Source organism: Lepidochelys olivacea (genome assembly GCF_965140295.1).
Source record: "Lepidochelys olivacea isolate rLepOli2 genome assembly, chromosome: 5".
In the NCBI taxonomy this organism is placed as follows: domain Eukaryota; kingdom Metazoa; phylum Chordata; order Testudines; family Cheloniidae; genus Lepidochelys; species Lepidochelys olivacea.
Window position 1 is genome coordinate 72,446,881 of NC_140415.1, and position 27,604 is coordinate 72,474,484.

The window sequence follows — 27,604 nt, forward strand, 5'->3', positions numbered from 1 at the left end:
TGTCTGAATTCCCTGTAGCTTATATCCAATGTTTCTTCTCTGCATAGCCCTTTTATTACCCAAGGCTTGAGGGTCACTAGGATGTGGAGGTCACTGAAAGTCAGAAAATCCAGGCTGGCATTGCAATACCCTTGTGGATGCTCACTACCTATGGTGGGACAGTCAGTTACTTTTTGTCAAGATCTAGTCACAGTCCAGGCTTCAGAGAAAATAAAAATAATTGAGGTGTCTGTTCTAAAACATCTGGCAGTCTGGATTTGGCCCCTGGTCTGCTTATTGACTACCCCTGCCCTATACTATAGATGTACACTATCAGCTGTTTAGAGGAGCAGACCTCTAACACATAGGCGCATAAACTAAGAGCTCTGACAATGAAGTATTAGGTACTTCTGCAAGCTCCTGCTAGAATGGGGGCAAGGATGAAAAGAAGTATGTATGCTGTAAAGAGGCCTTGCCCTTTTAACCCAGTAGTTTTCCATAGGACTGAGCAGACGGTACTTATTTAAGACATATTGAAAGGCATTATTCCAATACTGTAAGATACTGCTCTTTATTTATATCTTTCTGTTCAGTACATTACATCTTCAGCACAGACAAATTGGCTAAGATATACTAATTTTTCAAACAGCTGCTGGGAGAAGACTTACTGAATGGCCAGTGCCCACAGGAGTTATTTGCAAGTACAGAATGGGTTGCTGCAGCAATCTTTCCCTTCCCCTTTTAAGACTACTTGACTGAACAGGTCCTGTTAATTTGCATACCTTTGAAAAAATCTTCTCACTTACCTAAAGATTCAATATATCAAGCCCAAAAGCAATTTAAGAGAATGTTAAGTTGTTGTACAATTTGAATTTCCTATACAGCAACTTATTAGCAGTAATGCACTCAGCTTAACAAGCAGCATCAAGCCATTTAATTTGTGTGTCTACCTGCAAATCAGTTGGAACAAAGAATTGTTTTTTAAAAAAAAAACTTGAGGGATGTGTTGCACTAAACATAGTGTTAACAGCTGTCTGATCAAGAGGGCTTTGTTGAAAACACAAAACATTTAACTATTCAGTTCTGAACCTTATTTAAGAATACTAGAATAAACTTCCCCTTACACCTATCTAAAAGGGCTTTGCTCCCCTGAGTGGGGTGAAGTTTAAAAGATGGGATTCTTCAGAATAAAAATTAACTGGGTTGAATATCAGGAAGTTTAGGTTGTGTCCCTACAAGGATGGATGGCTGACCTTGGAAAGTCTCTAACCTCTTGTTTCCCACCTCTTTAAAATAGGGACAGTATTTAAGGGCTCTATAAAGAGTCATTTGTTTACTTATATGGAACTTAGTTCTTTTCAGTTACTGAGCACCATACTTCATGGGTATTGCTGCTGTTAAACCTAAAAATTCTCAAGTGTTTTAACATCCTTCTAAAAAGGAAACTGGCAGCAATGTTAGTTGCACAAGCTGACAGGCTTGTGCAGAGCTGATTTCAAGTGCATAAAACAAATTAAAATGGGTTTTTACCCCCACAAAATTCCACTAAAATGTAGCACTGACTATGATAGTAAAGCTTTTCCTCAGACTACCTTTACATTGCAATTCTTAGCCGAAGTGAAACCTAGAGGACTACTTCTAGTTTGTTTTTTTTAATGTTACTATTGCACTTCCATTGCTGTTTCAGCTAAGCTTATACTGTGCTGTTCACACTTTTGTTAGCTGCAGGGGTGCTGTAAGTTAGCCAGTGTTATAGCTATCCTGTGCTTAATGCTAGGGATTGGCTGATTTGACCCCCTTCCTCATCAGCTAAAATAATTTGTGGGAAATAATAGCATGACCTGCAGTCACACTGTACCCCTCCTTTGTCCACAGTGGCCCTTGGAGATAAAGGGAAAAGTTCCTGTTTGCATGGGAAGAGATATAGAAGACCCCAGCACTTTGAATAATTAAGTACCCTTCACCCACCCCTTGAGCTCTTCTACCCAGAACCTTTGCTCTGAGGCATCCCTAAAAGTAGGGCAAGAAACTCAGTTTGAACTGAAAGTTCCAGCAGCCCTTCCCATTAAAATTCTAGAGGACAGAGGCGGCAGGGAATGCCACAACAGTTATTTAAGGGTAGGTGACAGTTAGTGAGGAGATCTCCGTTTCAAAGTTACCTTTCTCTGTTGCTCTATGCGTTAGGCCAGCTTGTAGCAAAAAGCGGTCCTAAAGCAATGGGGAGTTTTACAAGCCAAATATACACAATAGATATTTGTCTGCAAGCTATGCTATTTCAAGTTCTCCATTCAGCATGCAAACCTGGCTTTTTGGGGGAAATATACCTAAGTCACCCACATGCCTTACTAGCACTAGGTCCTCACTACCTCCTGTTTTATTTAAATTGTTCTCTTGATTACAGATTATACTCTAAGGTGTACTTGATACCTCTTCATTAGTCTAGCTGTGATGTAAAAACCTTTTTTCAGATATAACCCTGAAGCTGCTATATTACATTTTTGAATTGTTTCATGCATTGAAAGATCCCGGATGGATTAACCCTTGCTGTCTCATTCTCAAGTTGGAAAATTCAAAGTGTTTCTGTGGGAAACTAGAAACCTTCACAGCTTTTAGTTGCTTCTCTACATTAATTGGAATGCATTTTCCTTAAGGTACATGGGCTGGGCCACAATTATAAATATGGAAAAGTTTTTTAAAAATGCTGTAAAGCCAGCAAGCTCTCAGGAAACATCACTAGGCATAACGACAAGGAAGAGAACATGTAAAACTATAGAATTGTTGTCTACAGTGTGAATATCTCTCACAATTCAAATAAAATAGCAATGATAACAGTAGATGCAAGCACAGATTGTAAAGGGGCAAAGTGTTTTGACCTGTAGGAATTATTTTTAAGGCTTTGGTCACATTTGTGCTTCTCTGGTTCTGTCCAATTAAGTAACCTAGATGTTTTACTTCTTCCCCGTAAGAGGTTTTTTGATGCCCATGCATTTCATGGGCTCTGATTTGGTGGGTAATGGGGAAGACCCACATCTCCTTATGTAGCCAGAGCAGACAACACCTTTTGCATATGTAGAAAAAGCTCAGGACGAAGGGGTTGATGGGAACAAGATAAGAGGCAAGCCCCATGATTACAGTGTAAATTGTAACTGACTTCAGCAGATATTTCTACAAATCATTGCAGTAGAGCTGATTTTTTTTGTACAGTTGCTTTCTGCTTCTGAGTGTAATTTTATTTGTAAGGCACTCCATTCCTGAACTGTTTCGCATGCCAGTTACATTTAACAAACAAGTCAGGGGTTATGCTTTAGTCAGTTTGTACCAGGAGTTCAGTGCATCCATTTCTGGCAAATAACTTCACACCAGTATAACCCAGGTCATTTGCACTAATGTGCTCTTTTCTATGTTTAAGAACTACCCATTTAATATTGAACACACACACACTTTGTACTGAATACTGCAGGTTACAAGTGGTACATGCAACAATATAGAATCTCCATGACCAAGTGCATAGTGCGGTTGGCTTCACTCGTGGGGAATAGCTGTATTAAGCCACTTCCCTTTGATAAATTATTTCCTGTATATGCAAATACATGTGCATGAAAATCCAAGTAGAACGCATTACTTTTGCATACAAAAATGATACGTTACAGGAAGAACCAGTCAAATGTTAACTGTAAATACAGAGAATGCATGCACAAAGAAAAACTGTGACGTGCAGAGCCTGTGGGATATAGATATAATTTTATTTAAGTTTGTGTTCATGGCAGGATGAGACACTATTGAAAGGTCTTTCCCCTGTATGGAGATGAATAAGATAAGTTTTCAATAAGCTTTAGATACTGCCCATTGCACTACATTTAAATAGAAGTGCTTACTTTCTATACAGACAACATAAAAGTAAGCAAACTTACAACACATTCCTTTAATATATCAAAAATGTTTCCAAGGCAACATTATTAAAATTATTATACCACAGTCCCCAGTAACATTGAGCTGTATAAAGGAGGTGGGGGGGGCAAATTTCTTCATCCTGCTAACAGTTTAAATGCCCTTCTTCTCATCACCCAGTAAGTTCACTGTAGCTTTCTTGGCTGGAGGAGGGGAGAAAACAAAGTGTTAAATTTCTATTCTGCTACAAATTAGAGGCCTGTGTAATCACTACTGGCTGCAGTTGAGAGACAAATCTACATTTTGCCTCCAAATGCTGAGGGAAAACCAGCCATTTTAAAATAGGCAAATAAAATTGACAATAGGAGTGGATCAAAGCTGTGAAGTTTCGTAGAAACAGATTCTGTGAAAATTACAGCAAACCAACCATAGATTGATAGCACCACAGTGAAGATCACAGACCAACTTAAGAAAAGAGCACTATTTAATATGGGATGTACCAGGTCTAGCTGTAGTACCTGAAGATCTGTATATTTTGAAAGTTTCACTATAACATATCCAGAGCATGAACCAGCCCATCAGTCAGAGTTGGCTGTAATAACATACTGATTTAACAGGTATATGCAAACCTTAGTGGCTGAGGGTGTATAAGGGGGAAAAGAGAACAAGAGGGCAAGACTCAAGGAAGAGGAACACGAAAAAGACAGGAATAGAGAATACAGGCAATAACTAGGAGAACAAGAATAGTTGAAAAGAAGTAAGTTATTGTGCTTTAAACCTTATCTACCAAAACAGATGTTTGTCTCAGTAAAGGTCATGCATCAGAAATGTAGGAAAAATAGGAAATAATGAGTCATTTACATTCAGGGAGGAAAATAGAGGTAAGACAGAGAACAGGAAAATCAAAGAAAACTCCTAAAAAATTATAAAAGGTTTTCTCCCTTCAGATTTAGATTCAAACACTCCAGAAAGTTCAGCTACATCTCCTTCCTTCATCCATATTTTACATGAGGCATTTACAGTGCAAAATTTCCTGCCTGGTTTCCTTGGGAGCTAAATAAGTGCAGAACACCCTCCAGCCTTCTTCCCCCCCATGCGAGCCCCTGTGAACCATTTTAGCATGCTGCTTGAGCTCCAGCAATTGTACATCTAGGAGTCACTATGGAGATTTCACTTTTCTCCCGAGACATAAATCACTGTTTGGTGTTTTTCATTTTGTTGTTTTTTAAAGAAAAAATTGAGACATTTTGGTTTCTGGGAGGGGAAAAATACAAACGCTTAATAGGTAGTAATGTTTCACCTCGTGTTGAATTCCAAGTAATATTAACAATTTGCCATATAAAACATTTGACACTTATGCCACAGCACCAAACTCAAAGTACTTCAGTGACCCAGAATGCACTAGAATAGTTGTATGGATTGCCTTGTGTGATGTGCTGAATAGATTCTCTGACTAGTACCACCACTTTATGGACATGCTAAGCTGTTGTAGGAACAAGCAAAATAACTAGACCATTTCACGCAAGCAGTGTCCTTCAAGAGACTTGTTGTTTAATGTAGACACACACCAAAGAAGTGGTACTTGCTGCATCTGTGCCCTCTACAGTTGTCTCTCTCCTTTACTTTGTTCCAAAGGGAATTTCTGCACAAAAACCAAGACAACACACATCCCACCAGATATCTGCAAAAGCAGCATCTTTTAAGACCAAAAAATGATCATTTTAAAGGCATCAGCCCTGAAATCATAAAGGTAAATTCCCACTCCTTGAGGTAAGTTTACATTCTTGGTCTCACCTTCTTTAGTAATGACATCCGCAGTCTCTGCAGCTTTGTCTTTCAGATCCTTCACAACACTGTCCAATTGAGCCTCGTGCTTCAAGAAGAAAGGGCGGATAATTCGGTGGTAGAGAAACTCTGCTCCATTGGAAGGGCTTGGAGCCATGCACCATAGCAGAAAGCCACACTGCACAGAAAAAACAAAATCCAATATTGGCGCTGAGAGAGGAAGGATGAGATTCAGAAGATCTGGGTTCTCTCCCTTACGCTGCCACAGACTCAGTGACTTGCCAAGGTCACTTTTGCCTTTTCTACACACAAGCTGTACTGGTTTAATTAAACCTATATAGTAAAGTGACATGCACAAACCCCCCTCCAGCATGGATTCAGTTATACAGATATCGCTTATTTTCATATGAGAAGGGGAGAAATAAGCTATACCTGTTTAAGGCTTGTTTATACCAGTAAAACTGCATCCATAGTAGGGGACTGTACTGTAGAACTGGGTCAGGGGTATGGTTTTGTTGTTTCAATCCAGTATTAATCTCTGTGCCTCAATTCCCTGGCTGTAACATAAGGATAATACCTCACAAGAATGTTGGGAGGATAGATCTTTTAGCGTATGAGAGGCTTATGTACTACTGGAATTGGCAGTATACACATTTCTATGGCAACCATCCCAGTACAGATACCAAAAAGAACACTTAGGTTGCAAAGTCAAAATCAGAATTAGTCAAAGTCAGCACCTATGCAACCTAAATTAAGACTTTTGGTACATATATAGCAAAGGTGGGCAAACTACAGCCCGTGGGACCGTCCTGCCCGGCCCTTGAGCTCCCGACTGGGGAGGCTGGTCCCCGGCCCCTCCCCTGCTATCCCCTCTCCCCGACAGCCTCAGCATGCCACGCCACCAGCATAGGAGAGGGCTGCACTGCGGGGGCAGGGAAGAGCAGCAAGGGAGGCTCACCTGCAGCCTCAAGGGAGCAGGCGGGAGCAAGGTGAATGCATGCGGAGGACTCAGGAGGAGCACTGGGCGGCCGCAGCCACTGGCTGGAGAAAAGTGGTGCTTTGAAGGAGAAACCGTCGCTTCTCTCCAGCTGCGCAGCTGCCCCTGCTCCTCCTGAGTCCTCCGCCCATGTCTGCAGGGCTGCATTCTGAAAGGAGCTTTAGAGGTGGGGTTGGATAGGGCGTGGGGTCCCGGGGGGTCCCAGGAGGGGGCGGTCAGGGAACAAGGAGTGGGGGGGTTGTATGGGTCGGGGGTTCTGAGGGGGGCAGTCAGAGGGCAGGAAGTGGGAGGGGTGGTTAGGGTTTGGGGAGGCTCAGCCTTCCCTACCCGGCCCTCTATACAGTTTTGGATGTGACCCTCAGGCCATAAAGTTTGCCCACCCCTGATATATAGTGTGAAAGAGGACCTGCTCTGAGGATGAATCAGGATTGCATAGTGAAGGAGACGGTTTTCTGAAGGACACCTACCTCATTTGTTGCAAGATTTGGCAGGTGCAGAGTCTTGTCTCTTTCTGTGGTCCCCTATCTGATGGCTAAGCAGTTGAATGCTGCCTTGGAGAATTTGATGCCACCCCTGTCTCTGCTACAGAATTCCTATGTGATACTGGGCCGGTCACTGAAACCAAGTTTCAGATGTAGTCACAAAGTTCTCTTCATTATCTGGGTGCTCAACTTGAGACCTGGGGTCTGATTTACAGAAGCGCTGAGCACTCTCAGCTGCAATGGAAATCAATGAGAGCTGTGCTTTGGGAGCTTAAAATGCTAAGTACTGTGAAAAATCCAGTTTTAGGTGTCTCAGACTGGGCACCCGAAATAGCAGATCCTTTTGAGTTTAATATCTGCATCTCAGAAACTATGAGGAGTCCTTGTGGCACCTGAAGAACATGAAAAGATGGGGGTTGCCATACCAACTCTAATGAGAGTAATCAATTAAGGTGGGCTATTATCAAAAGGTTTTTTCCTCCTCCTGCTGATAATAGCCCACCTTAATTGATTGCTTTCTCCTTGTTCGGTATGTGGCATAGGTCTGCCTTACAGTGCTTCTCCAATGTTAATTATCTTCACAGCACCTCTGTGTGGTGAGTGGAGTGGCGGTTATCCCCATTTTCCAGATGGAGAACCGAGATGCAGAGAGGTTTCAGAGTGGTAGTCATGTTAGTCTGTATCAGCAGATTTAATTGATTTAAGGTGGTCTATTAGCAGCAGGAGAAAAAAAAACCTTTTGATAATAGCCCACCTTAATTGATTTGTCTCATTAGAGTTGGTATGGCAACTCCCATCTTTTCATGTTCTCTGTATTATATATCCATCTCTCTCTTCCTACTGTATTTTCCACTCCATGCATCTGATGAAGTGGGTTGTAGCCCACAAAAGCTTATGCCCAAATAAATTTCTTAGTCTCCAAAGTGCCACAAGGACTTCTTGTTGTTTTTGCTGATACAGACTAACATGACTACCACTCTGAAACCTATCTGCATCTCAGTTCTCCATCTGGAAAATGGGGATAACCGCCACTCCACTCACCGCACAGAGGTGCTGCGAAGACAATTAACATTGGAGAAATACTGTAAGGCAGACCTATGCCACATATTGAACAAGGAGAAAACAAAATATTGAATAGGTGCTCATTTAAGTGAACCCCATTCATCTTATACTCTGAATGAGGTAAGGGGTGTGGGTGGGGGGAGTAATGACACAGTAATTCAAGACTGTATAATAATCCAGCACACAAATAGGCTGAAATAAGGTTGCACCTTAATCCTGGTATTTCTTAATTTTTTAAGTGCTTGATTTTGCAACCTGAATGTTCTTTTAGTGTAGATTTTTGGTGCAATTTCCTAAGTGGATTTCACAGATATGCTCACAGCAGAGGAATGAGGATACTCAGGAATTCAATTCCAGGTTCTGAAAGGGAGTGTTCTCCAGTGATCAGATCCTTCTTGCCCATTCTTTTCCCTCTCTAAAAGTTTGGCCCCTTTTGCCCAGTACCCTCTAAACAGTCCCTGTTCACTTCTGCTTTGCCACCCCAGCTTCTCCTCCCACTCCTATCCTACTGGCTCAATCAGCACCTCTTGTCTAGACTCCCTTCACAGTCTCCCTGTCCAATTTCCTTTCCAAGCCAGTCCCAGTCTCCCTTTCACCCTGAACTCCCAGTCAGTTTCTCTCTTCCCTCCCCCACTGGTCTCAGTCTCAAGCTCCTTGTTCCAATCTATTCCACTTCCACGTCTGACTTTTTGACCCCTATGCATTTGAGTCAGGCAGCTTACTTCTCCCTGCTGTCTGGGTGCCAGCAGGGGGCATAGAGAACTCAGTTCTAGGGCCTCTCTCTAGCTGAGAGCAGCTGTCACAGGGGAAGTCCTGCTTCACCCCTCCAGCCATTGGCTGGAGCATGCTCAGCCATGCAGGGGTGGGGAAACGGCATATATTCAATCAGGTCCCGTGTAGGGGATGGAGAATGTTAAGTGAACAAAGAATTTTTGAAGATTTTAGAGGCTAAACTCTCATATCTACTAATTGTACACGAACTGCAATTTTTCACAGGCTTGTAACTTGTCTTATTTTCCACTAGGATTTTACAACAAGATAGTTAACTTGATGTATAAAAAAAACAAAACCCAACTTTTCTGAAATGAATAAGAAGTCCTAACATTGCATTAATTAACTGGACCCTTGCGAGAAAGAAGCATGGCCCTCTCAAGAGAGGGACAATAGTTTCCTTCTGAATCTTTAGCCAGGATCAACTGAACAGTTCAGTTAAGGACTTTGAGTAGAATCTTGGCTTTAACATAAGCTGTTTCCTGGGAGAAATATCAAACCGTGTATCGTATTGCAATCATACAATTTTAACAGCAAGTCAGTATTGCAAAAACTTTGATGGACTAAACAAACACTTAGAATTCAGCATTATTTGCAAACAGTTGTGACAAAAATAGCAAAGTGCAGAGATGTGGGGAGAGAGAAGCATGAGAGAAAAGCAGCCCACCCAAAAAGTACATAACAGTCAGTTGCTCAGTTAAAAAGCTACTCAGTTACCTGGAGCTTCCTCTACCCAGAAGTGTATTAAAAAATAGCCTATTGAAATGAACACAAACAATGTAATGTTTGAAAGTCTGGTAATATCACATCTTTGCTGGCAAAGACAGCCTGAAGCAGGTTAGGCAAGTTGTAGTTTGGAGTTAAAGTGTAGCTGATTATTTACAGCCTGCTGAAAGCGTTCATGGTGCTGCAAACATAGTTTAGTGACAAAGTACTGTAACTCCAACTCTGCTCTTTCAGAAAAACAAGGACACGTTAAAGGACATCTGAAGCCCATATGATCCAAATCTATATCTTCACCCCCTGATTCTCACACCCCCACCACCCAATACACAGGATTTATACTTTTTATTGTGGTCTTCGGAGTTACTTCTGCTAATCCCATGGAGTGGGGGCAAGTGCCTTAGGTCCCTTCACTGCATGGGCACATACAGTCATATTGTCTAAAAAATTTGGCTAGGGACTCAACTTCCCTATGCTGTACTCCTCCTCTCTGCAACTCTTGTCATTCTCTTCATTCTCCCCCTAACCTCAAGAGTTCATACTCTTTGTGCCAAAGTGACAATTTATATGCTAATCAGTTTAAAAGTTAATTATGACCCAGTACCGGGGAATCTTACTGCCATCTACTTCTTTCGTGGATTCTACATTAGATATATTGAGAGATTCTTATTTTAAGGGGAAAAGGGTGAACCAACAAACCTTCAGCATGTAGTAGAAAGGGAACCAAGACAGAAAGATATCAGAGAAGAATTCTGCTATGCTGAAGATGCCATACACAACCCAGTAGGTCAGCCACTGTGTGTCATCATCTTTGTTGGGGCTTTCAATAGCCTTGATTCTGAAAAGGAAAGCATAACAGGTGAGCAGTTCAGTTATGCCACCTCATTTACAAAATACAAGGATTTGTCCCAAATCTGTTATGATATAGTGGAGAGACCGATCACTTTGATTTGCCTGTGCATATGTACGTGGGAGGATGGGCTGAAACATTCCTTTCATACAGAGGACTTGCCCCAGATCTTTGTATACTAAAATCTTTCTATATATGAAAGAAGCCGAGAAACTCAAATATATTTGTAGGTCTCCTACTTCTGACTTTGATGATAAAAACATACGTACATACATAGACATCAAAACACAGACAAATGATTTGTGGCCTTCCATTCCAGTAGATGATTAAGAAAAGGTGAGGTAATGTTAGCAGGAATAATGTGGAGAGTCCACCACTGAACCAAAGGCGTTCCACCTTAATGAACCACATGTTTTTTCTGTTCACATGCTAAGGTAATAAAAATGTTCCAGTTCCCTGTAGACAACAAGATAGAGCTCACAGAAAGTTCATTTGCTGTTACATTCTTGCTGGTCACTAAAGAAAGTTACTCACAGGTTCCATAAGAAATAGCACAGAGACTGTCCCCCTCAAATCACTGGAATGCACATAGTGCTTCTGCATACTGTTACAGTCTAAACAGCAGAAATGAAATGCAGATCTGTGCAAGCCACTGATGTGATTGTACTACAGCTCCCTAGATGAAAGCCGACTGTACTCTAGATTAACAGCTTTTAAAGTCAGGTTTCAGAGTAACAGCCGTGTTAGTCTGTATTCGCAAAAAGAAAAGGAGGACTTGTGGCACCTTAGAGACTAACCAATTTATTAGAGCATGAGCTTTCGTGAGCTCATGCTCTAATAAATTGGTTAGTCTCTAAGATATGCATCTGAGGAAGTGAGCTGTAGCTCACGAAAGCTCATGCTCTAATAAATTGGTTAGTCTCTAAGCTTTTAAAGTGCAATGATTATCTTAGCGCACAATGATTCTGCATGAGCAAGAACCAAATTTCATACAAGCAGAGGCAAAAACATGAAACTATGTGGCTGACCTGTGTCAACCTGCATGTCATATCAAAGCACCATTTACCTGTGCAATGCAATAGAAAAAAATTAAACAAACAAGCTCTCGTTAGAAAACTAGTGTGGATTCAAGAAAGTCTTACCAGAGCCTGAATTTTAAGTGAACAAACTTACTCCGTAGCTCACGAAAGCTTATGCTCAAATAAATTGGTTAGTCTCTAAGGTGCCACCAGTACTCCTTTTCTCTTTGCGAATACAGACTAACACGGCTGTTACTCTGAATCTTGTTATTTTGTGGACCAGAAGAAAGGTGGTAGGTAGCCTTTATTTTAAATTGGATCTGAGCATGTACCTAAGTGTTACGCCAAAATGGACAGTCTCTACATAAAAGAATAAATGGACACAAATCAGACGTCAAGAATTATAACATTCAAAAACCAGTCGGAGAACACTTCAGTCCTTTTGGGCACTCGATTACAGACCTAAAAGTGACAATTCTTCAACAAAAAAACTTCAAAAACAGACTCCAAGGAGAGACTTCTGAATTGGAATTAATTTGCAAACTGGATACAATTAACTTAGGCTTGAATAAAGACAGGGAGTGGATGTGTCGTTACACAAAGTAAAACTATTTCCCCTTGTTTATTTCCCCTTCTACTGTCCTTGTAAACTGCTGGAAATGGCCCACCTTGATTATCACTACAAAAGGTCCCCCCCCCCCCACACACATCTCCTGCTGTTAATAGCTCACCTTTCCTGATCACTCTTGTTACAGTCTGTATGGTAACACCCATTGTTTCATGTTCTCTGTGTATATAAAATCTCCCCACTATATTTTCCGCTGTATGCATCCGATGAAGTGAGCTGTAGCTCACGAAAGTTTATGCTCTAATAAATTTGTTAATCTCTAAGGTGCCACAAGTACTCTCTTTTTTCTTCTTCTTTTTTTTGTGTGAAGAAAGAGCAGAGGTCTAGGAATCCTATAAGTCCTAGAGAACACCAGTGAAATGCTACCACTTTGGATAACTTTGAGGGAAATTCTAAGGATTGAGTAGTAGTTAGATGACCCAGGTTAACAGATGTACAATTTATTTGTGAATGTGGCAGTACTGGAAAGAATGTTCTTTTGGGTAATAGGATAAAGTGTACTTACCCAATTTGGTTGGTCATTTTCTTGTATATATTATTCCTTTAATATTGTTTGTTGAGTCTGAGGGGAGACCATCAGTTGCACAAGATTTTTTTTGAAAGTCTGTAATAATGTTTATTGAGCCCTGTAATTCATAGCTACTGACAGTTCTGCCTGTGAATGCCACCTCTGTTTTATGAAATGCTAGACTCCTTATAGTGCTTCAGATCCTGGTTCTACAGGTTAAAAAAAACCTTGTCACACTATTGATTTTATGTTTTAGAATAAGCACTGGAAAAAAAACTCACCGGTTGACTTAGCTCTCTTTGACCAAATTATCTTGAAGCACAGTATGACACAAATATATTGATTTAACTTATTCGTTATCTGGACACGGTAAACATCCTCAAATTTATCTGAGATCCCACAGCGGGATATTAACAGAACCTGCCATGACCCATCCAGCACAGTTAACCTGTGGTGCTCAAGCCACTTTGCTGGCACAGCAACTGGAAGAACAGGCTTTTCAAAGAGTGCTGTTAAGGACTGCATTTTCAGTCCATTGCTGCTCCCGCTAACACAGCACTAGTATTACACCATGGGCTGGGTGGGATTTTGAAGCAGTGACAGACAGGAGAGGAGGGAGAAAAGAACTGCATTGATGGTCTAATAGCAAAGCCTTCCCCATGTTTAATGCCAATAGGGACCTAAATTCCATGGCAAAGTTTTTGCTTCACTCTAATGGCACAGACTGGAAATGCTTCAATAGTTGCATTTATATTAAAAATGGACATTTGGAATTGTGGGCAAACACAGCTGGATACTTGTGCTAAAGCGATCAGCTTTTAAATAGTTAACAATTTTGAGGCATGGTTCAGGCTCTCCAGACTCAGGAAGAGACCACTGCATTTGCTGAGATTCTGCTCACATTTCCAAGGCTGTCTTCACAAACATGGAGACTATTATGTTTTGTTGATTTGTTTGTTTAAATGAATTCTGCAATTTCGCAGTAAGGGGCAGTTCCAGGATATCACAGAATACATAGAGCTCTATTTGTGTTAGCCAATATTAGCTGGGATAGATAATCCGTGCCCTTTCTCTGTGAGCCAATAGGGACTAAGAGCTCTGTTGAAACAAAGCACTGTGAAAGGAGGAAGTGCTCTAGTCTTTGGTAATCTGCTGTGGCCAGCTGAAGGAGCTGCAATTTCCCTAATCAACTCAGAGAGAGAGAGCTGCATCTGTGTGGGCCCTGGGGAAGAAAGGAGCACAGAAAGATCAAGGGATAGAAGAGAACAAAAGTGTGAAATCCAAAAAGTGAGGGAGACAGCCCCCCGCACCCTAAAAGGAAGTGAATAATAGCTGACAGAGGTGGTGTTATATTTGGATTAGCTCTTCTCTATTTTGGCCCAATAGCAAGAGTTAAATAGAGGGGCTGCAGAGTGCCATTTAAAGTGGGGGAGGGCACACAGAGGAAGGGGGAAGAACGAGTCTGCCCCGCACTCACCCCACAGTGGCTCCTGTCCCACAGGGCTGGGCTGGCCTGGCTCACTGCTCTAGCCAGTTGTCTTTCAACACGGCATGCAAACGGGGCCGTCCCCAAACAATACCTTGACCCCTCCCTGACTCAGCCTAAGCTCGAGGGCCTGAAAGTGTTGAGGCCCCCCCCAGCTTTGCAGCCTATGGTTAAACATTTGTTTTTGGTAGTGCCCATGATGTGTTAGGTGCTTCACAAACAATCAAGATGAAAAGAAAAGGAGTACTTGTGGCACCTTAGAGACTAACAATTTATTTGAGCATAAGCTTTCGTGAGCTACAGCTCACTTTATACTGTATGCTGTGTGCTCACGAAAGCTTATGCTCAAATAAATTGGTTAGTCTCTAAGGTGCCACAAGTACTCCTTTTCTTTTTGCGAATACAGACTAACACGGCTGTTACTCTGAAACCAATCAAGATGAAGCAGTCCTTGCTCCAAGGAGCTCACTAAAGCAGTCAATTGCTTCTTGAGTGCCAGCCTGCGCAATGTTGCCAACACTTGTGATTTTATCAGGAGTCTTGAGATATCTGGGGCATTTCTTAAACCCCAGATCTTGGAATCATGCAATTATGTGAGAAATTTCGGCTTTTATTTTTTTGGGGGGGGGGGGACGCCTGAGGTAAATTTCTAGCCCTGCTGGTTTCAAAGAAGAGCATGAAAACATGAACCTTACAGGCTCAAAAACTATATGGAAAATAAAACATATCCAAAGTTGATTTTTTTTTAAATCGTGTTTTTTAAGCCAGCCTCAGTGCTTGAATGCTTGAAGATGGGAGTACTGAGAAACTAAGTCTCCCGCAAACCATACTACAAATTTAAGAATCCCTGCACCATTTGAAAGTGGTGCTGGTGGGAGAGAATATCTGCCACCACTCCACCCTTGCCAAGCAAAACCAAAAGCAAGCACTTGTCCCTAAGAACTGATGTTTCCTTTGGAGCCTGTGTTGTACATTGCAAGTTATGAATATAAAATGGGGCTGATATTTACCTACCTCTTTGTATTGCTTAGAAGCATAGATAAACCCCACAATTATGAATGATAAAGAGGGATATTTGGATTTATAAAACAAGACAATCTTTTATGGTTATGTGCAATAAAAAGGAGGTGTTTGTTACACCAAACGGATAATTGTGTATCTACACTGTGCAGTTAACCTGGGCTCTTACTCAAGTTTTAACCTTAACCACCACCACCACCCCCCACACACACACACAGTTCAAGAAAGTAACCTCTGACATAGCTCTGGAAGTGATTTAAGCCCAAGGCTAGCTTACTTTGCTGAGGGTGTGGCTTAGAGCCCAGGCTTTGCTTTAACTTGAGCTAGAACCCACCCACTTTTCAGGGAGGATGCAAGCAAAAGTCACTCTAGTGCTGAATGTCCTTCCCACAATTCCTCCCTGAAGGACAGACAACTTCTCCCTCAATTGAAAACTGAATGGGTGGAAAAAAATCTTAGGATTTTTCTCAGCACCAGGAACCATGGGATATGCCCCCAGATACACATGGGCAAGTGCAGATACAGTAAGCACATAATAATGCAGGTAGAGGTTTTGCTGTGGGGATGCACCCAACGTCCCTCTTGGTCAACCTGGATGTCCAGAATCAGATGCCAGTCACCTACGTTAACTGTGCAGGGTAGACATAGCCTTAATACTGTCTATTAATCAACTGACGTAAAACATTAAATTCACAGATGGAGTTGCGTATGCTGCAAGAACCAGAAGGTAACCCCGCTCTGAAGTGGTCTTATCTAGATGCTATGTGATAAGTCCACTGGGGAGGAGGAAAAAAGATATAATCTGCAATCATTTTAAAAAGATATCTGTCACTCCAGCTAAAGTATCATGCGACACGTCAGCTCAGAGTAAGTACAAATTACATATGTCTGCAATGTGTATATATAATACTATTCCATATTAGTTTATTGGTGCGAGGGAAATGGGTTAAGTGCATCATCTCTGCTGATTTCAGTTTACAGCTGCAGGTTGGGAAGGCTCAGAGGGGCAAATATTTGGAGCTGTACCCTGCCCCATAGGCAAACTCTTCCTCTCTCCATCTGCCAAGACAAATGCCAGTGTAGACCCATTACTGACACATGATTTTCCACCCTTTTTAATTACTCTCCACTATTTTATGAGAAAGCTACAGAAAATGCTTTACATTCAACATCAACAAGCACAATATAGTTATTCAAAAACCTGAAGACAAAAATCTTAGCCATTGATAAGCCTGGCAATTGTTACACTGATATAAAATACCACTTGTTTAACTAAAAAAATTCACAAGTCCTCTTAATAAATATACATATATGACTAAAAATATGTAATCAAGTGAAGAGGAAACAAGATAGATAATCAATGTATTTAAAAAAAAATTAGCTTGTTTAAAATTAAATCAAACATCATGGGAGACACCTAGGGATGAAAGCAGAGGCCATAATGAAGTGCCAGCCATTTGAATAAGTAACACAGGGTGACAAGAATACATTACTTATTTACTCCTTATGTTACACAAGCTCTGCATCAGTTCTAAGTCTTCAGCTTCAGTACCCTGGTCCCTAAATATGTCAAGAGACTGTTTTTTTCTATTCATGACCCATCAAAACAGCTGTATTCATACACAATAGAGTTGACAATGCCAAGAATGAAATTTGCAGGATTTTCTCTGTTGCTCTCTCAGGGCCATAGAATACATTTTCACTAAAATTAAAGTCAACATGAATCCTACCAGTTCTAGAGTGAAGTGTAAGACCCACTGTCTTGGTTACTAGGTTAGCTGCACCACTGTCCCTTTGAGGTCTCCACCAAGTATATCCCGCACAGGTGACAGGCCTTGGACCTTTACCGCTCCTGGGGTGGAATTCCTCAGCTTTCCCACTCAGACCAGGACCTGGGTCATAGCCCCTTATGTATCGATCATGATTATTTCAGCAGGTTCAACAGTGTTTGGCACCCGCAAGCCCTTTGTCTCCAGGAGCCTGTGGCAGCACATTTGCAGTGACATGAATAGCTTCCTCAAAACAAAGGAAAATTTATTCAAGCAAGGGGTAAAATAAAAAGAGGCCTACTCGCATGGTCTTATTTACACCATGGTAAATTCCCTCAACCCAGCTAACTCCATCTGTGGCAGGGAGAAACAGCCTGTACTGTAATAGGTTTCAGAGTAGCAGCCGTGTTAGTCTGTATTCGCAAAAAGAAAAGGAGGACTTGTGGCACCTTAGAGACTAACGGTAGCTCACGAAAGCTTATGCTCAAATAAATTTGTTAGTCTCTAAGGTGCCACAAGTCCTCCTTTTCTTTTTGTACTGTAATAGTTTGCTTTCTCTGGACATCCAGTCCAGTCAGTCTCTCAGCTCATACAACGCTCCCTCCCTTTTCTAGGGTCTTGATTCAAAAGCTCACTTTTTTATCTCAGGCTTTAGCATTTGGGAAAGTAAACTATTCTCACCTAAATGTAGCCAGCCAAGTAGTTTCTTCTCCCATTTGATGACCCAGTGGTTATCTTAACTCCTTTGAAGCCAAGTACCTGAAGCCGTCCTATCTGTTTTACCTTTCCTGCTCAACATGGGGCAGGAACAGGGTTAAAAACCCCTATACAGCCTCCTTTGATTTAACTATGCATTTAGTCAGCCAGCAATACAAAATTGAACATGGAAATAGTGTCGCACAATATTAATTTAAAAATACTCCATCCCAGTTCATCATATCCACCTTGATAATAGCTTTCTCACAACCACCACACTAGTGAGTTGTTTATCATGTTAGTTCCTATTAAATAACTTCCCCCACTCCCCCAACACACACATTCTCACACATGAAGAAAGGGTGGGAGAAACAGTCTTTCAAGTTGATTGTTGGCGATCAGGTAATAGCTTATAACAGCACTAGATAGTGGAATTGAGGATAATTTACACTTCTACCTATCCAGCCACAGCCCCCTTATATCAAACTACCATGCCAAACTAAGATGCTTCATCCACACTTCCAGTATTGGCCACAAGCTTATATACTAGAAACAAAATCATCTATCACGTACAGCCTCACAGACTAGAACTCAGGCTGAACTCCAGCGTCAAAACATTTTTTCCATTTTACCTGAAAGGCAGAGGGACTAAAAAAAAAAAAAACAAAACCATTGCTTTCTGGTTTCATCCAAAAAGTATATTTATATGTATTATATTGACACTAGAGCTGGCTCATAGTTTCTGAATGAATTTGTCAAAAAAAGTCCTTTGTTCGGAAAAAATAAAAATTTTCACGCCACAAAATTACTATATATGTTTGCCTTAATGTGGCTCTGACCTACAGTGAAACCCCGGGGCAGAGATAGAGGATCAGAATTAAGTTGTTTATGGAACCTTCAATACATTTCTAGCCCTTCAGTCACATGCAATTTTCCTGTTTGTTTAAAAACAACCAAACTTTAGTTAATGTGACTCTATAGAGCATTATTAAATGATGAAGTTTCAGAAATAACATGCGAACGCTAATATTCCTGTGCAGTTTGTGAGAGCGTAGGTTTGTTTTGCATCCAAAACAAGTGAAATGAAATTTTTAATCTCGTTATTAACAGCACAACAAGCAAGGGAGTCTAGATTTGCTTTATCGATTCAACCCAAACAACATACTACTAAAATGAAAGATGTGTACTGAAGAATAAATAATATGTCAAGTATGAAAATGCACATGGAACAAATGAGATGTTCACAAGTGGCTAATGCCCACATGATCTATTCACTGAGCAAATCAGATTGTAATAGTGATGAAACAAGAACTAATAACTTTATTGCGGCTAGAGTAGTTTGGGTACTTTGATTATTTTTATAGAAATAAGTTGTTTCGTACAATCTCCACTGTCTCTTCAATATTTATTTCTGAACATATGTTTACTGAACTTCAGCATTTATAGTACATCACATTGCAACAGGACAGTGGTCTCCCACTAACCTGAGAGAGACCTTGTCATGCACAATACAAAAGAACCAAGAACATTTCATTTTTATCTTAAATCATGACTCAGTATAATATTCAGCACGTCATCTGCCTTAACAAGTGACAGGAATATAAATTACAGATGAAGTCAGACTGAGAGATACTCGCACCAGAGCAGTTTTAGTATGCAAATTTTAAAGGTAGGTTATTTTACAAAGACATCTTTGTTGCAATGTTATTTGTATACTGAAAGAACAGGTAACATGTAATTTATGGTAGCTCTAGCATTGAGACCTACTAAACTACAATGTTCTTAGAAATGTAAAAGGAAGGAAATACCTAAAAATCACATGGTATAGCTTTATATTTTTAATTAAAACCTAAAAAATGGACTGGCTGCCAGTCCCAGTCCCACCCCAACCCAAAAGCTTCTATAATACTGATGTATGACCAAATAACAATGCAAATCATTGTCTGGAGAGTGAACTGTTCAAAAAAAATATTATATAGACATGAGATATAAAATATCTGTAGGGGATTTATTTAAAAACTCCTGTGATTATGGCACATAGAAGGTGACAGTGGTGCCTACAGAAATGTGTGGCTCCTCAACAGCATTTTCTGATACAAGAGGCAGTTTCCAGCAGATTGAATCATCCCATGGCTACATTTATTTTAAAATCCATGAACATCCAATAGAAGAAATACTACAAAAGAAAGCTACTCTCTCTTTGAGACTGCGAATGTCAGCTCTGTTGGATTGTCGTATCATGGAATTAGTCAAACAGAATTCTAAACCAATAGTGCTCACCTTTTCTGCAACCAGCTAATTAAAAAGAGTTACTGTAACCATCTTCCGATTTTAAGTGAATTAACTAAGCCAGAAAACTTTAAGTTACCAGATTCCTTTTGACAAGATTCAGCTATTTGGCAGGGAAAGGCTAAAACATGGAGCTGTGATGCTTTCTGAAGCTGTGATGCTACTAATTATTACTATGATTAGGGTTAGCAATCCACATATACAGTACTTCCCTTTATGTGTATTAGGCATTATATATCCTTTTAAATTCTTTTGCTTATTATTAAAGAATGGAGTCCAGCAATTGAGAGATGCCAAAAGCTGTTACTGTAAGTGTCATGGGAAAACCTTGGAATTTACAGTGCACACCAGATCACTCATGTAAATAAAGCATTATAGATGTGCAGAATTAAGAACCTAGGGATATGCCACTTTCTCCATTGCTTTCTTTTCTAAGATGAATGCTACAGGCTTTGTGTTTTCAGTATTTTATGTCATCAGTCTCATTAGTGCAGAAGAGAACACAATAAAGTGGTCTACATACAAAATAGCTTTCGTTTTAAAACTGATAGTATCAATATATAAAGAGCAAGGAAAATGAAGTCACACAGAGAAAACCTGTCAATAAAAGAGAATACGGACACTATTGCTATCACATTTCAAGTGGTACCAAACACGGGTTTTTCCACCTGTAGGTAGGATAAACACTTTCCTGGCAGCACCATTAGTTAACTAAGGGGTGGGGGAGAACCTGAAACAATAATGCTTTAATTTGGAGGGGAGAGAAATGGAAGCATTCATATCTGTTCCCACTTTCCTTCTCAAGTGGGAAACTTTTTACTGAGTATCTTTACAACCAGGAACAGAAGCAACACCCTCAAAGCATACTGGTTAAAATATACAAATACACACAATCTTAGGCCAGGTCTACACTAAAACTTAAATTGACCCTGCTACATCTCAGTGGTGTGAAAGATCCACACCCCGGAACAAAGTAGTTTAACCAACTTAATCCCCAATGTAGACAGCGCTAGATTAATGAAAGAATTCTTCTCTCAACCTAACTACAGCTTCTTGGGGAGGTGGATTAACTACAGCAATGGGAGAATCCATCCTATTGCTGTAGTAAGTGTCTACACTGAAGTGCTACAGCAGCATAGCTGCCGCAGTTTAAGTATAGACATAGCCATAGATAATAGAAAGGCTTTAAAAGGCATAGGGATAGAAAACAATAGCTGGCATCTGTAGACTCCTACATACTTAAGTTTGCTATTTGCTATTAAGTTTTTGGGGACCCTTTAATACATGGTACAGACTCCTTATGCAATAATGAACTTGCATTCCACCATACTCAAACTATTGTGTGTTTGTAGTTACTGATATATTTGTTTTGAAAACAAATGTTTTTTTGTTAAAAAAGAAAAACCTGAAGGGTGATTCTTTCCCTACCCCCTCTGAAACTACACACACCTCCTACCCATCCACTATACTTGTGTTTAGAGCCTTCCTTGATTGTTTCCAGTACCTTCTCACCTACACAATATTGAAACACGCTACTAATGTGCAGCCCTCCTTCCACAGTCTCTCTCTCCCCTTGAACTTAGCATTTCATACTACCAACCAGACCTTTCTCAACCACATGGCACTTGCATTTTTAGCCATACTTCTTGCAATTGACAATGAACTCTACCACTAACAGATCTCTCGAGTATAGTTCCTTCTTTGTCTTCCTCATTATCACATCCTGCCCTTGGCAAAATTGTCTAAATTCACACAAGGGTATCACATTTTATGCAGAAGGTGCCCATGTTTATATATGCTTCACTCTTGATTCTTTTCTCACTCTTTCAGCCATCAAATACTGACTCTTACCTCACATCTTCATTCCTGGCTACCATCCCTACCAAAAAACACTAACTGTATCCAGATACTACCTGAAGCTACTTTCTGCCAACACACACACACACTCTCTCTAACCCCAAGTAATTAGTCTGCAACATCCCCCCTTCACATGTGCAATACACACTCCCTGTCAGTGGGGGGGTAGCAGCACATTAATTCATGGAGAAAGGACGGGGGAGGTGGGGAGAGAAGAATCTGTGTATTTGGAGAGGCAGATGTTAACTAAGTGGGAGGCTTGACAATGGTGCAGGGGCTTCCACCTTCTCTCCCTGTGCAGCTGTGGGTTCCAATAATCCAGGCCTACATGGAAGCTCCTCTCCCTTCCACTAAACTGTGGGCTCCTGCTCCATCAGCAGCCAAAGGCCTTGTCTAGAATGGTGATTTGCCATAACTCCAGCCAGTGACTTAGCTGTCCTGGTGCAGCCTTTAGCATTGGCCGGCAAAGACACCACTCGCACTGGTGGAGTCTATCCTCCTTGAAACCCCAGCATAAGCTACATTAATTCAAAGAGCAGTTACCTGTCTACACTGATCACTAGAATCAGAGCAGATCCCTATTTTGGCAAGGCCCAATTCAGTTTATTTAAATTAAAAGTGATTTGTTTTGCCTCAAGATGTTGGTAGGTATGTTGAATCAGGAATACAGTGAGAACAGTTATTTTGCTATGGGGCCAAAAAAATCAAGCGTTTCATCCTTCCAATAGGGCGAAAGTCTAACTGGGTTCAAAAAAGAATTAGATAAATTCACGGAGGATAGGTCCATCAATGGCTATAACCTAAGATGATCAGTGACGTAACTCCATGCTCCCAACCCCTAAACTCAATCCACTAGACTATGCTGCCTCGTATTACATGGGTATTTCTGTTAGTTTTCTGTAGCTTAATCAAAATATTAATAGCATAAATTAAGCCAAAGCAGCAGAGTTTAATTATACTTAACTGATTTTCTGCTTTTTGACATTAGCACTAGGAGTTAGGCAGCTTTACTGCTTCAAGTGACCTTATTCTTAGCAATTACAAAAAAAAAAAAAAAAAAGTAAGCACATTAAAAGAAAGTTTCAGATGATCCTCATCACTTAATCACCGAAGACGCTTCCTGTTCCATTTTTTAAGTGTATACATGTTTTACATACACACACAGCTAGCAATTTTTTAATATATAATTTTTTTTTGTTAGGTAGTTCACCACCACTGGTTACGAGTGGGGCTACATTGAACAGACTAATGCTCTGCAATGCATAGGAGCGCAGAGAAAGTATTGATAGCATTATTTAAGCACTGCCAACAAAAATGTTTTCTAATATTTACCTCTTCCCTCGTTTAGTAGTCTGGCTATTCCCTTTTTCAGAGTTAAAGCTGTCTGGAAATAAAAAGTTTGCTTCTAAGTTCTATGGCAAAGGACAGTAGGATTGGGTCCTTGATCATATCACATAAGAGGAATAAGTTTAGACATTGGCAATGTAGTTTACACAACACACATAAAGGAACATCACCAACTTAAGATAAAATAATCAGACTTCTTGAAAATTTTTCCCTGATAATATTACAAACAACACTTCTTTTCCATTATACTGATTTTAGATTAACTGGAAAAAATAGATTCCCCCTCTCCCTGCCAGTTTACTTTGTGCATTTGATAACACTTTATATTCGTTTTCACTCTATAGCTCATTTCCCTGTTGCGTGAAAGACTCTCAAAAACAAGGAAAAGAAAAGTGAATAGGAAGATGCAGTTAATTGTAAAACCATACAAATTAGTAAGGGGACTTGTGTGACAATGCACAGCTACTTTCAAACTCGCATTCTGAAACTGACTAAATCCTTTGTGCATGTCTGTTTTAAAAAGAAAAAAAAAGAGGAAGGAGTGTGGTTGCCACAGGAAGCAACCCAATATTAAAATCCTAGTGTCATAGAAGTTAGAGATAGAAGCTAACAATTAAGTGTGTTCCCACAGTCTGCTTGGTGTGGACTGGGTTAGGGGAGACGGGGACTTGATATGGTCTCTCTCCCACATGGCTAGCAATACAAATGAGCAGCATACCCATCCTGTGAATGAGTAGCCAAGGAAAGCATGTTTTTGCAGCAGTGTGGTTGAGTACTTTGTTAAATGTAACTTTAAATGAGACAAGTTACTAGACATACCATGAAAATTAAACTTGGACCCACTTTGTTCTAGAAAAAAAATTGGGAAAAAATTTGTTTTTCCCCCTTCACCTTCTGAGATCTGAATCATTTTAACAGTGATGCAGCTATCTGCTTCGGTAACAGTCACATTAAGACGCTGTGACAATATTCTGAATTTAGCTCACTTTAAGAAAAGGAGTACTTGTGGCACCTTAGAGACTAACCAATTTATTTGAGCATAAGCTTTCGTGAGCTACAGCTCACTTCATCGGATGCATACTGTGGAAAGTGCATCCGATTAAGTGAGCTGTAGTTAGTCTCTAAGGTGCCACAAGTACTCCTTTTCTTTTTGCGAATACAGACTAACACGGCTGTTACTCTGAAACCTGTCATGAGCTCACTTTGTTTTCCCACCTCCAACATGAACCACAGCTTTCAGTTTTACCTACAGCAAGTGTCCCAAGAGTGTGTTATTAGTGAACAGACTTTTCTATCCAACACCTTTAAGGCAGATTTCACTAGTATTGTTATACTATTCAGCATATTTAAATATGTGCATAGCTCTCAAGAAGATCCAATAAGTTATGCACTAAAATTAATCAGACATCACTGTTAAATTAGTAAGAAGGAACAGTTTATCCTTACAGCAAGTTTTGATTAGTGGAGATCCTGTAGTATGTAATTTTAAGTACTCATTCAACGTGAAACAATAAAATCTAACTTAAAATGCACATATGTTAAAAATGTGTTTGTAACAAGTTAATGTAGTGCTTGTGAAAGGTACCAGATTGACTGCCCTTGCTACAGAACAAGTTCAGACTGCATCCCCATATTGTCTTGTGGATTTTTTAAAATATTTTTAAATCTTCTCTCTCTCTCTGTTGTTTACTGTCAAATGCTGCTCCTTCATGTTACTTCTAGCCCCTTCAACAGCAAAGTCATTTTGGAGCAAGGAGGCCTCCTTAAATATGGATCTATTCTCAGATCCTTTATACAATGCTGTTTGTTTTATCATGGCCTAGGTTGTATGCTTACACTAGATCACTGCTCTAGTGAATATCTTGAAGTGTACTCTAAACTAAAATATCCATATCAGTCTTATCCAATATTGTAACAATAGTAATTATTTCTCGCTCTCTCTCATCACTAGAAGCAAATGCAACGTATGATTCAACCTTTCATTAAGACATTACACTTCAAAACCGTAAGCTGGAACATAATTAGAACAGGTTTTTAAACAAACATAATACCTTACCATTTAGCACATGAAGAAAAAATAATGGGGGGTGGGGAGGATGCCAGATTTTCATGTTTCCACTTTAACCATGTAAACTGAAGTGAGTTTTCTCATTACCGACTAACATACTAGCATAAACTAAAAATGATCGAAGGAGTGATAAAATTCAGGAGTATGGCACTTTGATGCCACAGGCACTACAAAGAGTTTAAGCTAGATGACTGCGATTTTGCAATGGTAATTAAAAAAAAAATCTTTAAAAAACAGCCACTAAAATTGGAAAAATGTGACTGCTTCCTTCTATGGAATTGAGATATAGTAAAACAGATTGTTCTTGTAATGGAAAAGTTCATTCAACAAATACATACACAAGAAAAGCACCAAAAAGAGGATAGGTATTTAGAAATGTGGCCACCCTTTCAAGCATACTCAAAGGAGGAAAGCCCCCTAGCCAGGGAGCTAGAATCTTTAGCCAAGTTCTTTGAATATAATGCTGATCCTGAATAAGTAATATATGATGCACTATGTTAATGTTTTATTGTAACTTTGCATTAATACAAAGTTTCAAAAAATAAACCAGCTAACATTCATGACAGAAAAGGCAAAACCCATGGAAATATTTTTTAAAAAGTCACAGGCACTGCCTCTGCATCCAACTGATATTTGATCTCATGTATGTTTCAGAAATTCCAACTCTTTATTAGCTTTCTGGGCAGAGTCTCAACTTTACAGTACTCATCAGTTTACTAAACATTGTTCAGTTGTTTTGTAACAACATCTGCCCACCCGGGGTTGGGAAGGAGATAATTTAAGAAATAGATGATGACTTTCAAGTTTTAATTTAACAGCTATAATCTATACCAAGGGCCAGCCTACAGAAATAAGCACCCAATGACTTAAGGTTTCACCTTGTAGTAAGGAACCCTATTCTCATAGTCAGAAATCCATCGAGACACTGTCTTTTTAAAAAGCTTTCACAAACTGTGAACATAAGGCCCTTGGGAAGTTTCGCCATCTGCACATTCCAAAGCACCTTCATCCACCAGACTGTCTCAAACTTGGACAATTTGAATGCCAGAAGAGAAAATAATGAACAGGACAAAATCACCACAAACTTGAAATGCTACAAACATTGCCTAAAAAATTATCCGCAGGGAGGAAAAACAGCAATGGAATAGTTCTCCCTCTAGAGAGGTGCCCCCCTCCTCCCCTTTCAGATGGCCTGTTTCGGGGACAGCACTGTGCAGGAGGGTGCGTTTGAGGCACTTACGAGATGTAGGCAGGATAAGCGAATCCGATCAGGTTGCACAGCAGAGATGCTCCATAGCCGATCACCAGGTACACGGCCAGCACGCCAATGATAGCTACCCAGGGAGAAAGCAGACAGCGCATTAGAGGGGGGAAAGCGACCAGTTATAAATAGGCGGGGCGTTTTCTCAACGACTCGCGACCGGTGGGAAAGAAACCAAGCTATCGAGTCAGCCACTCGCTCCCCCACTGCGGCAGGGAGCCCCACTCGCCTACTGCCAGCCCCCGACTAGCCAGCCCGGGGAGCACTCCTAACCTGTGACGCTAAAGGGGTACATCGCGCCGGACCGGGGCGGGAAGCAGAGACTCCAGGCTCGGACACGTCAGCCGCGCTGGCTAGTCAGTTTCCACCTCCTGGGAGTAACTCGCTCTTTCCCCTCCGCCCCGTTGCATGCAAACGCGCCGGCTCAGATGCCATCGACTGGGGGGGGGGGTTTCTCCCGGTGCGATTTTTTTTTTGGGGGGGGGGGAATTGACACTATGGCTCAGCAGCTTCCATGAAATCGCCCCCAGGAGAAGGCAGGGGACGCAATAACTGGGGGGGGGGGGAGCTGGGCTGGCGTAACCGGAGAGCACAACGTTGCTGCTGTCGCTCCTCTCGGCTGCCGCAGACACCCAACCCCAGCCATTCCGCCTCCGCCCCCACTGCCCCTCTGGCCGGCCACAGGCTTCCCCACTCCTCCGCCTCCGCCTCGAAACCCGGTTACGTAACCCAGAGCCGGGAGGCCACTCCTCGGCAGCGTGTCCCCGGCAGAGCCGCTGCCCGGGCTCGCGGGCACTGACCCCAGCCCCTGCCCGCAGGCCGGGCGTGTCCCAGGGGCCAGCAGCGGCGGGGAGCGGGGCAGTCACTCACCGATGGCGATGTAGGATCGGCTCACCCCGGTCTTGGTCTCGATTTTCTCCAGCAGGCTGGTCATGCAGTTCTTCTCGTGGAGGAACGTATCAAACCGCTGCCTCATGGACGCCGTCATGGCGAGGCCGCTGGGGCTGGAGAGCACGCAACGCCCGGATCCGGTCGCCCAGCCTTGGCGCTGCGAGGCAGGGGCGGCGGCGGCGGCGGCTCTGCTGGCTGGAAAACCCTGGCCGGGGAGGGGAGAGGAGG

The 27,604-nt window shown here is 41.2% G+C and overlaps 1 protein-coding gene across 1 annotated transcript; it reads right to left on the reverse strand.

Moving 5' to 3' along the window:
* Window positions 1-522: 522 nt before the first annotated feature.
* REEP5 (receptor accessory protein 5) lies at window positions 523-27,604 on the reverse strand. The gene is made up of 5 exons (XM_084627708.1): window positions 27,356-27,604; window positions 26,465-26,558; window positions 10,387-10,525; window positions 5,662-5,830; window positions 523-4,070 (listed from the first exon to the last, which is right to left on the reverse strand). Exons 1-5 carry the CDS (start codon window positions 27,471-27,473, stop codon window positions 4,021-4,023), a joined length of 570 nt encoding a protein of 189 aa, XP_084483834.1. The 5' UTR covers window positions 27,474-27,604; the 3' UTR covers window positions 523-4,020.

Excerpts from the sequence above, each read along its gene's own strand:
- REEP5 (XM_084627708.1), bottom strand. The coding sequence starts at position 27,473 with ATGACGGCGTCCATGAGGCAGCGGTTTGATACGTTCCTCCACGAGAAG. Across the intron at positions 26,559-27,355 it reads CCGATCCTACATCGCCATCG|CTATCATTGGCGTGCTGGCC; the intron begins GTGAGTGACTGC and ends CTCCCTGGGTAG. Across the intron at positions 4,071-5,661 it reads GGATGTCATTACTAAAGAAG|CCAAGAAAGCTACAGTGAAC; the intron begins GTGAGACCAAGA and ends CCCCTCCTCCAG.